Genomic DNA, 13,719 nt, shown 5'->3' on the forward strand with positions numbered 1-13,719 from the left:
GTAATTCACCTTACTCTTTTAACGTGTTGCAATTTTCTAATTCCAAAGTATGTTCCCCAATATGTTCCCCATTACTATAAAAAAAAAGACCTTCACGGATTACAGTGGAATGCCTTCTCTGCCGTCCACACAGACTTGAAGGGGTGAACCACTGGATGATTTGGTGTTGGCTGATATGAAAGCAGCTGATTGATAAGGCTTATGATTAATAGCTATGTGGGTATAGCCACAGTATTTAGGCCCCACCGCAGATCTGGAGATGTTATGTTAGGTTTAGCTCTGAGAAGAACTAACCCCCATGAGAACGGTGCCCCTTTGTAAAGAAGCTGATCCCAGACCAGAAACCTGGAGGTGCTGCACTTCCTTTCCGCCATGTGCTCCTGCATAAGTGGAGGCATGTCACTCCCTCACAGGAAACCCAGGTCTTGACATGATATTATTAACAATGCAGGGGGTTACTGGCAGAAGTGGGCCGTGGTCCTGATTTGGTGTGTTGCCTCGACAGATAGACACTATAGCTCGGAGGAACGTCATCTTAGCTGCAAAGAGAGAAGGCCAGGAAAAATAAACAGCATACATTTTTAGCATGGTTCAGTGGATGTGCGTGTGTAATAAGGCCATTGATTGCAAGATGCTAAATAGTTTGAAACATTCCTGTTACTTTCCTTACACAGCCAAAGCCCTTACCAGGTTGTAGAATAATAAAGGATATGGTAACTTAGACACTGCCTTTTCACGAAACTATTTTATTTTACTAAACATGCCCCTTTTATGCAATTAAATAAATAAATTGCATTAAATTAATGCAGGCCCAGGCTACAGCAACTATTCATATTTCCCATGGTTGATTGTAACCCAAATAGTAGTTCCAAACATACAGATGCCACAGAAATATCCTACTCATGATAAAGATTATTATATTATTGTTATTAGCCTATGTTTTTTTGTTTTGTTTTGTGTTCGCCGGTGTCGCACTGTGACGCTGATTCTGATATAGATGCGTTGCGTGGTTTCCATAGCAACATGAGTCCAAACAAAACGGACCTACTCACGTTCGTCTCCAAAGTAGCTGACCACCTCGAGAGGTAGGTGGGTTAAGATAATATTTTACACGCCCAAATGCACCGTAGATAGAAAGGATTTCGTGCTAGATTTGCTAATAACACCCGCTACCGTTTCACGCTAGCTGTTAAGCCAGCCTGGCTCAAATTAATGTAGGCTAGCAATTGCTTTCTGGCTCCACTTTTAATTCATAGCACACCCATACGGTAGCCTATATTTTTGGGCGTGGACCGTCTCCACCTTTCACTTGATATCTACCTTTAACTTTAGTTGATATTTCCTGTCCCTGCAGATTCGCACAGTATTTGACAGTGATAAACTGCTGTAACCCCAACGTCCCCGGGGAAGAGGGGTCAAGTAAAGGGGTGTCTAAGTTCAGGTAGCCTATAGCTTCTGTCCATGGTTCAGCTCGGGTTTATCGATCAGTTACTGTCTTCTTTAACCTCGGCCTGATGCCTTGAGATCAAGTGTGGAAAAGACCTGCTGTCGGCTGTCACATATCTCTGCCTTCCTCTACCACCGCCATGTTGCAGCTGCAGGCGGAGAAGTGAAATCATAGATATTTGCAAAGTAAAAATCAAAGTGCATATCTCAATATCAGGTCAGGCTAATAAACCAGGCCAATTGCTAATTGAAGAAGAAGAAAAGGAGGAAGCTGAGGGTCTGCTTGGGGAATTGCACGCTTTAATTACAACACAGATTGAGTGGTCACCCAACCTTTGGCCTCTTAGGCAAGGCAAGGCAATTTTATTTATAGAGCACATTTCAGGCACAGGGCCACTCAAGGTGCTTCACAGGGTTAAAATCAAATAAAGAATACAAATACAAAAAAAAAAAAAAAAAAAAAAAAAAAATGAACAAATTTAAAACATGGATAAAAATACAACATTTAAATAAAAGAATTAAAACATTTTACCAAAAAAAAAAAAAAAAAAAAAAAAAATTACAGGTTAAAAGGGAAACAAGAACGTTTTGAGACCCGATTTAAAAGAGCTGAGAGTCTCAGCGGACCTCAGACTCTCTGGCAGTCCGTTCCAGACATTGGGCGCATAAACGCTGAATGCCGCCTCTCCCTGTTTAGTCCTAGCTCTGGGGACTTTTAAAAGACCTGTCCCAGACGACCTAAGGGCTCTGGGCGGCTCATAACGTATCAGCAGATCAGTAATGTATTTTGGCCCTAAACCATTTAAGGCTTTGTAGACCATCATCGATATTTTAAAATCAATTCTTTGAGTGACAGGAAGCCAGTGTAAAGACCTAAGAACTGGGGTAATGTGATCTACTTTTTTGGTCCTAGTGAGGACTCGAGCAGCAGCGTTCTGAATTAGCTGAAGCTGTCTGATTGATTTTTTAGGAAGGCCTGCAAAGACACTATTACAGTAGTCAAGTCTACTAAAAATAAATGCATGGACAAGTTTTTCTAAGTCCTGCTGAGATATTAGCCCTTTAATTCTCGATATATTTTTAAGGTGGTAGTAGGCTGACTTAGTAATTGATTTAATGTGTTTTTTGAAATTCAAGTCGGAATCTATCACTACTCCAAGATTTCTAGCTTGGTGTGTGCTTTCTAACATAACAGATTTAAGCTGTGCGCTGACTTTTGATTGTTCATCCCTGGCACCAAAGACAATTACTTCAGTTTTGTCGCTGTTTAATTGAAGAAAGTTTTGGCACATCCAGTCATTGATTTGTTCAATGCATTTACTTAGTGCTTGAATCGGACCATAGTCTCCTGGTGATATGGTTATGTAAATTTGTGTGTCGTCTGCATAATTATGGTAGCATAATTTGTTTTTGTTCATAATCTGAGCTAGCGGTAGCATGTATATGTTAAACAGAAGAGGCCCAAGAATGGAACCTTGGGGGACCCCGCATGTAATATTTGTTCGCTCGGATGTGAAATTGCCTATTGACACATAGTAGTCTCTTTCCTTTAAGTATGATTCAAACCAGTTTAGCACAGTTCCAGAAAGTCCAACCCAGTTTGCAAGTCGATCTAGCAATATGCTGTGGTCAACTGTGTCGAACGCAGCACTGAGATCCAATAAAACTAATACAGAGCTTTTGCCACTGTCTGTGTTTAAGTGGATGTCATTGAGGACCTTAACCAGAGCAGTCTCAGTGCTGTGGTGTTGTCGAAAACCTGACTGAAAGACATCAAAGCAGTTATTCATTGCTAAGTAGTTATTTAGCTGATGATGAACAGCTTTTTCAATGATCTTGCTTAAAAATGGTAGGTTGGATATCGGCCTATAATTGTTCATGAGTGATGAATCTAGATTTTTCTTTTTTAGGAGTGGCTTGATGACAGCTGTTTTCAGGGCCTGTGGGAATACACCAGTGCGAAGGGACATATTGACAATTTCTAGGACATCTGAGGCCATACAGCTAAAAACAGTTTTAAAGAAGCCTGTGGGCAGAATGTCAAGGCAACAGGAGGAGGAGTTCAGGTGTTGTATAATGTCATCCAGGTTTTTCTTGTTTATCAGAAAAAACTCTGTCATGGCATCTGAATTTGTTTTAAATGGGTACAGAGATAAAACATATCTTGAACCTGGTATTGATGCAGTGACAGCTTGTCTTATTTTATGAATTTTCTCAGTAAAGAAGGAGGCAAATTCATTGCAGGCCCTCGTGGAAAGATGCTCAGACGCTACTGACACAGGAGGGTTTGTTAGCCTGTCAACAGCAGCAAACAAGGCATGTGCATTGTTGCTGTTTTTGGTGATGATGTCAGAGAAGAAAGACTGTCTTGCATTTCTTAGTTCTAGATTAAACGTGCGTAGTTTCTCTTTGAAGATGTTATAGTGAACATTTAGATTTGTTTTTCGCCACCTGCGTTCTGCTTTACGGCACTCTCTTTTTTCAATTCTGACCTGAGGGGTATTTCTCCAGGGGGACCTTTTTTTACCAGAGATGATTTTCACCTTGGTGGGTGCAATAGCATCGATAACATTTGTAATTTTTGAGTTGAAGTTACATACAAGCTCATTAACTGAGATACAGGGGAGGAGCGGGGACAGAGAAAATGCCTGGATAAATTGTTCACTCGTGTTTTCAGTAATATACCGTTTTTTGATAACCTTTGTTTTTGCAGTTGTGTTCAAAGATATTGTACTCCCAAAAAACAAACATGAATGGTCGGAGAGACCCACATCAGACACTAAAAGGTTTGAAATGTCCAGGCCCTTTGAAATTAATAAGTCCAGGGTGTGACCTTTGTTATGTGTAGGCTGGTTTACGTGTTGGGAGAGTCCAAAATTTTCCAGTACATAGCATAGTTCTTTAGCACTTCTGTCCTCGGGTTTGTCCACATGTATATTAAAATCCCCAACAATCAATAAACAGTCAAACTCCATACAGATTACAGATAGTAGTCCAGTAAGGTCATCAAAAAAGTTTGCACAGTATTTAGGTGGCCTGTAGATATTAATCTTAGCAAGTTTCTGTAGAATAGTGGGGGGTTTTCACCATCAATTATCCCTAATTGTGAATTGACAATCAGGTTTTAGACCATTTAAAGATCTGAACAAGGTTAATCGTTGCCTGTCATTTGTTATTACAAACCCATAAGTAATTGGGCGTTGGTAAATAGTTATCCAGACGAACATTTGTTTGCCTGCAAAGGTCTATTTCAGCCCACAGCCCACTTGTGTGTATTTTTCTCCTGTGCAGACAGCTCTAGGCACTGCTCTGGGCTGAATGCTTGGCTGAAGCTGAAAGGGATCCACTCCAAAGCAGCGTCTGTGACGAGCCACCATGGTACGCCTGACCCTAGATCTGATCGCCAAATCTAGGAACCACTTCAAAAAGAAAAGGGGCCTCTCCCTCCCGGAGTACCTCAAGACACTCACCCACCTCCACTTTTCCAGCAAGAATATTGACGATATTGTGAGTGGCCCGATATTATTAACCTTGAGGTTTTTGTATGCCTCTTATATGCCTCACTTTCATTGTTCTACTTTCAGGGTGATCTCTCAATGTGTAGGAACCTCCACGTTCTTTATCTGTACGACAATCAGATCACAAACATTTGCAATCTGGGCTTTGCCTCCAACCTCACCCATCTGTACATGCAGAACAACGACATCACCCATATAGATAATCTCTGCACTCTGCAGAATCTCTCCAAACTGTAAGTAAACAAAGACGGGGGGATTGTTGTGCTGTGCTAATAATTTAAAGTTATATGTGTGTGTGTGTGTGTGTGTGTGTGTGTGTGTGTGTGTGTGTGTGTGTGTGTGTGTGTGTGTGTGTGTGTGTGTGTGTGTGTGTGTGTGTGTGTGTGTGTGTGTCGGGTTGTGCTGCTCTGTACTGTAGGTATCTGGGTGGAAACAGGATTGCAGTGGTGGAGGGCTTGGAGAAGCTCAGCGAGCTCAAGGAGCTTCATCTGGAGAATCAAAGGCTGGCACCAGGGGAAAAGTTGCACCTCGACCCCATGACTCTCCGCTCCCTGTCTGTATGACCTATTTTTACACCTTGAAGTTCAGAGATAGTATGAGAAAAGAAAGATGATCACACTCCCTTCACATTTTTTGTCTCTCTTCATATAAATTGTATACAATTAAGTTATCAAAAGGTAAAAGGAAGGACCTGTTTTACACAAGGATGTGTGTGGTGTATCAACCTGGTAGGTTATCACATCCAGTTTTAAATGATCTGAGATTCCTCCAAGACCAGTGACCCATGTAAAAGCAGTGTTGTGCTGTGGGTTTGATGATGTCAAAGAGACCTCTGTTGCTCTCCCCGGTCTGACAAATCTGTGCCCAGGCCTGTGGATAAACAAGACTCTTGGCTTCTTGTTTGTTTAGATAATTAAAGAAATTGCTGTGCAAATTTAAAGAGTTCCAGCTTTTTATAAATGTGCCGTTAGAGAACTTCAAACCAAGATGAATATTTAGCAACAGCACTATCTACAGTCTGATTTTGGACAATATCCTAGGCATTGAAAACTATCCCATATTGCTTGATCCAAATGGATCACAAGTGAAGAAAAAGATTAAACTAGTGTATATTGTCTACACAAAATAGTACTGTAATGTTCTCCCTTTGAATAGACAGTAGGATCTGATTGTCTCAATCAATTTATGACACTGGAAGTTGTGTTACATATTTTAATAACTTGAAGGTTTACCATTTGATTGAGTAGTCCCCCCCAAAAAATTTAGTTTTTAGAAGGGTTGTCTCCTGTATGATACACAATGTAACATATTTGTAGCATTCTGTTATCCTATCAACTGTAAAAATGAACTCCTTTCTCTTCTGATTATTTGCGCAGGAATCTCTTTGTGTCCTGAATATCAATAACAACAACATTGATGAATTCAGGGACCTGAAAGTGCTGCAGGAACTCAAGCATTTTTCTGCGGCATACAATAAATTGCACAACATTGAGGCAAGTATTGCTTTTTTTTTTCTTTTTTTTAAACTTATCTAAAAGTGTCTCTGAAACCAGTTGCCATACAGCACTTTTTCTCCAGTGTGGCAGCAGTAAAAAAATAAATAAAAACTCACTGCCTGCTGTGTAGTCAAAGTAAGTAGTTCCACATCATGGCATTGGCAACTATGCATGCCATGGTGTATTAAAGTCAACATGCCAGATTTTGGTTGATCGGGGTCAACATTAACATTGTTCTGTAGCTTTCTGCACTGATGTGTGAAATGATATGGAGAACAGGGTTCTAAAAACCCAAATCCCACAAATCCCGCTCTAGGTTCCCAGTCTGCATGACTTGCACAGGGTCAGAATTATTCAACAAATCAGCAAGCTGTTCCCCTGAGACCTCGCGCTGACAGCTTTAAGCAAGCACAAGTTTCTCTCTTTCCTTGGGAGGCTGATTTTTCCTCGTTGCCTTTAGAATCCTCTATTTGATACCCTAAACCATGGGTACTTAACTTTATGGGAGATCCATCAGGGGCAGAGATATGATTTATGCTCACTGACTTCCTTGAAAAATGAGCTGCTTGTTTTTGAGGCTCACTTTGTGAGAGCAGTCGTTTGTATTCTGTTTGAATTGATATATTTACTGAAAAGGTTGATAACTTCACTTGAAAGGACCTAATATTTCTTTCTCACTGGCCTTTAACAGCAGGATGACACATTGAAAGCAATTTATAATTGACTCCTTTGCCAAGGCAACTTTCTTACCAGAAATGATTTTCCTTTGAAAACGTTGATGCAGGTAATTGCTGTACATGTGTCATTTTTAGCAGATAACTCCTATAATTTATACAACCCGTCTGCCACTATTGATCCTGCAAAGACAGCACTCCAAAGGATCAATCCCTTCTCCTGGGCTATTTGCTCAGAATCCAGAGGAAACACTATTGATTTTTAAAATAGATTATGACAGGCAGTCAGCTTGGGGTGACAAATGGGGAGCGTCTTGGAAGGCCGTTAGCTGTGCGCGGGGAAGGGACAGGGGAATCGAAGCCCTGGTCAAATGCAGGTTCATAACTGGCCCATCATTAGTCCAGGCGAGTGAGCCAGCCACGCTCAGTGAGTATCCAGGCCGCGCTGCTCTCCACGCCCTCGCGCGGGGGGCAATTTGGTGCTGGGCTGCTCTTCGGTGAGGGCCTTCTGAGTGACGGCCCTGACACGATCATTTATCAAAGCTTGGGAGCGCACGGTGCTCAGGGGTCCCCTCTGAACTGATTGCAGCACGAGCTGGAAAAGTGGAAGCGCTTTGGCCAAGACAGGAAGGCAATGAACAATCAGAGCGTGTCCAGAGAGTATTCATATTTCCCGGCTTGGATTAATGTGCCTTTAGATAAACATACAACTGCAGGCAACTCGCTGGAGGAGCCAGCCTCACACTGCCCCCAGGAGAAAACTTGTAGTTACATGACACCGGCGACACTGTTTATTAAAATAGATGGATGTGTTGTTTATGCACTTTCCATTAGCCCTTGTATTTTGCATTACCATTCACTTATACAATGACTTTAAAGTTTGGCCGATGTTCGTCTCTGATCAGTAATCAAATTATTAATATGCATCATATTTGCTTAAAATAATGTTGTCCATTGCACTATTGTCATTTGAATCCGTCTGTGGTTAAAATTAACACACATTTATTCAGCTGAAGTTTTTCTTTTTGTGTGTATTTGCAGGAATTAGAGGATGTGTTCATCCACTGGCCTCAGCTGCTTCAAATGGATTTGAGTGGAAATCCTGTGCGTAAAAAACCAAAGTACAGAGATCGCCTGATAACCGTGTGCAAAAGCCTCAGTAAGATATCTTTCATGTTCCTGCTCAAAGGCATCCTAATATGAAAATGCACATTATTGCTTTGACCTAAGCTAAAATTAAGGACAACACTTAATAATAGAAGTAATAATAAACACTATTCACTTTTCAAATTTAAATACATTTCTATTTTTCTCAATTCACTTTTTATAGAGGTTCTGGATGGAAGGGAAATTAATGAGTCAACCAGAGAGTTCCTAGTTAACTGGAAAGCATGCAAAGAGGCCAAGAAGAAGAAAAACAACAAACATGGGATGACCAGACCGAGGATTCTCCTTCCTTTATCTGGTAAGTCCCTTTATTCAGTACTTTAGTTGATATAAACATATTTGCCAGCGTAATCACAATTGTACCCTTATTATAATTCATGGGATTGGGTACCTTTGAACAAATAAGTCCCCTTTTATTTTTTTTACAGCATTTTTTAAATTTTCTATACTTCGTATTGACTGCCCTTTGATTTTTGTATTCTTTTTTTACATCTTCTAAATTCGTCAGACATGTAGCAATTATTTAAGTGTATTAGAAATGTGAATGCAAGTATACCCACAGAAACGGCTGCATCCTAATAACATTTGAAATTTTTACTGTAAAATGTGGAAGGCATTATAAAAGTGCATTCATTGGATTTTTAAAAATCGCTTACAGTATTTTGTGTTTATTATCCTTTACTTTATTATGGGTTTTTACACCTTTAACTGTGTGTGTGTGTGTGTGTGTGTGTGTGTGTGTGTGTGTGTGTGTGTGTGTGTGTGTGTGTGTGTGTGTGTGTGAGCGTGTGTGTGTGTGTGTTTACATGTGTGTGTCTGTCCTCTGCTGTGACTTTGTTTACATTCCAGAGGACTTTAACATGGGTCAGGGTCCACATCCTGGTAACATCTGCGTCCACGGCAACGTTCAGAGGTGGAAGCCTCAGCCGTCTCTCAGGTCCAGAATCATAGTTCCCACAGATCTCACTTAACGCCAGAGAATACATACAGTATTGACTCGCTCTGCTGTATCAGCCACTAAATTATTTAACTGTAGACACCAAATTCTTGGTGTTGAAACTGAATTGGTACACAATGAAATTTTGAGTGATGACCATAGATTTGAGCTCACACCGCAACGTGATCCATCTTACAATCCCCCCTAAAATCAAGAAGAAATGTTTTAAGATTAGTTTAATTGTAAAGTATTTTAAATTATTTATGTCACTGTTATTTTAATTTTCTTCATTCTTCCTTCTTGACAAGTTAATTACTGTTTTGTAGTCATGTTTTTCTAACAAGAAGTGCTGTAGTAGTGCTGCCAATCTCTATCGAACAATCACTACGTTTAGTGCGGTATACAAGAAAATTGTAGGAGAAATTATGATAAATGATTGTTGACCAACGATCTGTTAACACTTCTCCCTTTTCTCTGACATCACAGGGTACAACGATTGAAGATTCCTATGAGTGGAATTCTCCATCAAGTGCCTGCCTCATCACCCATCTGCAGTCTTGTCCAGCTGCACAACGTCTTCCCCACACACGCACACAAAATAGCCTACTAACCCTGCCACCGCCTTCTTATTAGCACCCAGGTCATCAGCCCTGGTACATCTTTTAACCTTGTATATTTAGCAGAAAACAGCCACTGTTACTCGCTTGCTGTGATATTCCATATAGCTGCAGGCACCTTAGAGTCCCTGCAGTGTCGCACTGGACCTAGTGTATTATTGTGGTTAAGAAAATGTAGGTATGTCACAGCATAATGTAAAATGTTTGGATTTCTATCGTTCTGTCATGACAAAATCTAACTTCCTGTGAGTGAGTGAGTGAATTGATATGAATGAATGGGTTGGAAAAGATCGACCCTTGTTAAAACAAAACAAAAATAAAGGGTAAAATAATGATTTAATGCTTTGCAAATGTCTTTCCCTCACTTTCACAGCTGGTTTATTTCTAATTACATTTTTGGGGTCTGAGGTTATAAATAATCCGTCCAACTCTTAACAGTTACTTGCTGGCAGTCCTACATTTTCTATGGCGTGTGTAATTTTTCTCCTGTGTGCATTTATGCAAGTATAAGTGAAGCAGGAGATGCAGAGTGGCACAATCAAAATGTTTGCTGCAAGGTTTTATCCAAGTATCCAAAGCTAACATATGCTTCTGTTCAAACAATTCACTTTTTGTTTTTATTGCAAACACAGTAACTATGCAAATGTATGTATTGTTATCACTGTTTTACCAAATGTTTGAATGAGGTTTTTAGGGGCCACGTGGGTGTGCAGCCCCCCTGAAAGATGCTATTAGGGTTATTAGGGAAACAAGCTTACTTAACCTTATTTTTACTTCGCCTTATAATTAGTGGCCCGGAGCAACAATGTTACTTCATCCTTACAAAAACAATGTTTATTAAGAACAGTCCGGGGATATACATGTTATGAATAATTCCTTTCATTAATTCGCCGACATCTCCGTTTGGAGCCTTGGAAATCAGAGTGATTAATTTAGGAGTCTCGCAAGAATGTCCTCAACGCCTGCCTGTTGATTGCAGCGCTGGAGTTTATTTATTAGCTGTTCCCAATGAGCTTGCAATTCAAGACGCCCTGGCAATTAGTCAAATGTTTTGCATATCACCTTACACTTGACAAGCTTGTCTTCGCGGTCCGTTGCAAATGGGGGTTTGAAAGACTAAGCTTTATTTCTGACCATGACGAGCACCTTTTTTACCACTATTTAGGGGGGAATTTTGAGTAACTTGCCATTTTGATAGGCTTTTAAAGCAAACAAAGTGTCAGGTTCGCAGCCAATCAGAGCGGGATATGTCCTTCCAACATATCAGTGTGGAAGGAAAGGGGAGTCCTGCCTCTGGCGTTGAAAGCGAGACTGCTGCCCCCAAGACAGAAATATAAGTTGGGAAATGAGCAGTCCTCTCCACTGTGAGGAGGGAGTGTTATGGACCGAGTGATTAATTACATCGGAGGTGAAATACTTGTCCACCGCTTTGTGTATCCAATAAATTAAGGGCTCCTGGGGCTTTTTACGCACAGGTGAAGTGTTGGATGAGCGCGCATGCAGGGACCGCCGCGCACCTTTCATGCACACGCACCACTTTATAAGGATAAGACTGGGATTATAGTCTGCTGCACTGAAGAGAAAATTCTCTGTCCCATCGAAGACCTATTTGGATCGCCTTAATGTAGTTTCTCAAGACGACGCCTTTGAGAGATAAAGGTAATCACCATATCATCACTGGCTAAAAACCACTGCTCTCGCGAGTTTGTATACAGACTGGTCATACTGTAGTGTTCATTCGTAGCCGTATGCAGGTTCTTTTGACATGTCACTGGGAAATCAGCACAGATTCACGGGTCTTTGGTGCAACTTTACTGTAGGCTAACTCAAGGAGCAGCTGTCTTTTCTGTCATTTTCATGTTTTGATATTTGATCATGTTTGAGGATGAGCTGTTGTCTTTTTTAATTTGCAGAAGCACCGTGCAATTTTATATTTTTAATAATGGACTGCAGACAAGAAAAAATTAAGTTATGGTTTAATAAATAAATGCATGCATAAGTTAAATGATCAAATAATTTAAAATATAAGTTAAAGGTAAAAACAGATCGAGGCATATGGTCTACAATAAATATTTCACAAGTTGTCTCAAAAATGGTCTTGTCAGCTCAGTAAAACGTGCAATATAATGGCAACAACTAAAAGTGACGTGATGTGTCTTTATCCATGTGATGGTAATCCTTCAGGTCTGTGAGTGCACCCCGATGGTTGGAAGACAGGCGCTCCGAATGGACAGCGCTAATTTCTCCGGGGCAGCGCCGGTGGTGGATCATGACAGCCCCGCATCCAGTCCGAGCTCCAGCCCTGACGGTAGTGATCATCGGGCCAGGGGGCTCCAGAGCGGCGGACTGGGCGGCAAAGGACGCCCAGCAGCCGCTAACGCAGCGCGAGAGAGGAGCCGCGTGCAAACCCTGAGAACCGCGTTCCTGGAGCTCCAAAGGACTTTGCCGTCCGTGCCGCCGGACACCAAGTTGTCCAAACTCGACGTGTTGATACTGGCCACCACCTATATTGCCCATTTGACTCGAACACTACAAGAAGAAGGCATGGAGGAGGGAGAGAGCACAAAACACACAGAGGCATTAAACTCTTTGAAAGGTGACGGCTATCTGCACCCAGTGAAGGTAATAACAACCTTGTTATTATAATGATATAGGCTAATTTAATAATTGCCTAATATAGGTTACTGTAGCCTAAACGTTAATCTGATTCTGTTGTCAATTATGATTCAGGGCTTTATAGGCCTATTGTTATTAAGTCTAGGCTACTTCTTAAACGGCGATATGCAGTTATTCTATAGCCTAACTAACACATTTCCAATGCATGGTGATACATCTATTTTTGAAAGTTGATTTACTGCTGAATTAAATGCCTTTTTCTTGTTTGTTTGTCTTTTTTTGTTTTGTTTTTTTACAGAAATGGCCTATGAGATCCAGGCTGTACGTCGGAGCCAGCGGACAGTTCCTAAACAACACAAAATCGTCCAATTCAGAGAATCAAGGCCCTTCATCGTCCACCTCCAAGAAATAGGCTCAAATAATTTGTATGAAGCGATGTCATATTTGCATGAGTTCATGCTGTTTACTGTGGCAGCAGCAGCATATGCCTTATGGTTGTCTCATTTCACTTCCACCAAAGCCCTGCCAATAGGAACACGTTGTAAATTAATATATTATGTGAATTTTATTGTATAGATTTTGAGAGTGAGCATACGTTATGTTTCTCTGTTGTTATTTTGGCTAATCCTGTTTGCCCCGGCATTGTGCAGCTCCGTACTTGTCCCAGGTATGATATTTGTAGAAAATTCCAATGGGTAACGAGCCCGTCATGCTTGAGGTGTGCACCTTCAGTAGAAAACCTTTGCACTAAATGCATGCGTGAATAACTCAACATCTGTCATGTGAAGTGGTCTGTCAGGGAGTCAACAATGGCTCTTCTTCTTCATCTCATGTTCCTTCTTATTTTTACACGCATGGCTGTAAATGTGTTTGTGAATAAATGACTTCAGTGAAATACGACGAGTCCCATAAGATTTTGACGATGTTTAAAGTGTCAATCTTTTTATTAGGACTATTTAAGGAATGAAAAAAAAGTAAGATAATTGAAAGTCCACATAAAAGTTGTCAGGTCATCATTTATATAATTAAATTTTTTATTAGTTATTATTATATGTTTGGCCTATATTTCAACACTGATAATAATTTCCCAACAATTAAGATTGTTCTTGCGATAATCACTCTGTGACAAAATAGGCTATATTCAATCAATTACAGCTATTGTGCTCACTCTTGAGGGAAATGTCATAGAGGTGGTTCGTATGTACAAATATCTTGGTGTGTTGATTGATGACTCCCTTTTCTTCAAAC

General features: G+C 40.6%; 2 protein-coding genes across 2 annotated transcripts; both read left to right on the plus strand.

The window, feature by feature from the left end:
• Positions 1-4,821: 4,821 nt before the first annotated feature.
• Positions 4,822-9,272, plus strand: ppp1r42 (protein phosphatase 1, regulatory subunit 42; the record flags this gene model as incomplete). Its single annotated transcript, XM_080050053.1, has 7 exons — positions 4,822-4,953; positions 5,031-5,197; positions 5,383-5,521; positions 6,341-6,457; positions 8,176-8,293; positions 8,465-8,599; positions 9,151-9,272. The coding sequence occupies 7 exons, from the start codon at positions 4,822-4,824 to the stop codon at positions 9,270-9,272; spliced, it is 930 nt and encodes a 309-aa protein (XP_079906179.1).
• A 2,785-nt stretch (positions 9,273-12,057) lies between these two features.
• tcf24 (transcription factor 24) lies at positions 12,058-12,883 on the plus strand (the record flags this gene model as incomplete). Its single annotated transcript, XM_080050055.1, has 2 exons — positions 12,058-12,477; positions 12,770-12,883. 2 exons carry the CDS (start codon positions 12,058-12,060, stop codon positions 12,881-12,883), a joined length of 534 nt encoding a protein of 177 aa, XP_079906181.1.
• Positions 12,884-13,719: the final 836 nt, after the last annotated feature.

The sequence above is a fragment of the Ammodytes marinus genome (assembly GCF_949987685.1).
Source record: "Ammodytes marinus genome assembly, chromosome: 21".
Lineage (NCBI taxonomy): Eukaryota > Metazoa > Chordata > Actinopteri > Uranoscopiformes > Ammodytidae > Ammodytes > Ammodytes marinus.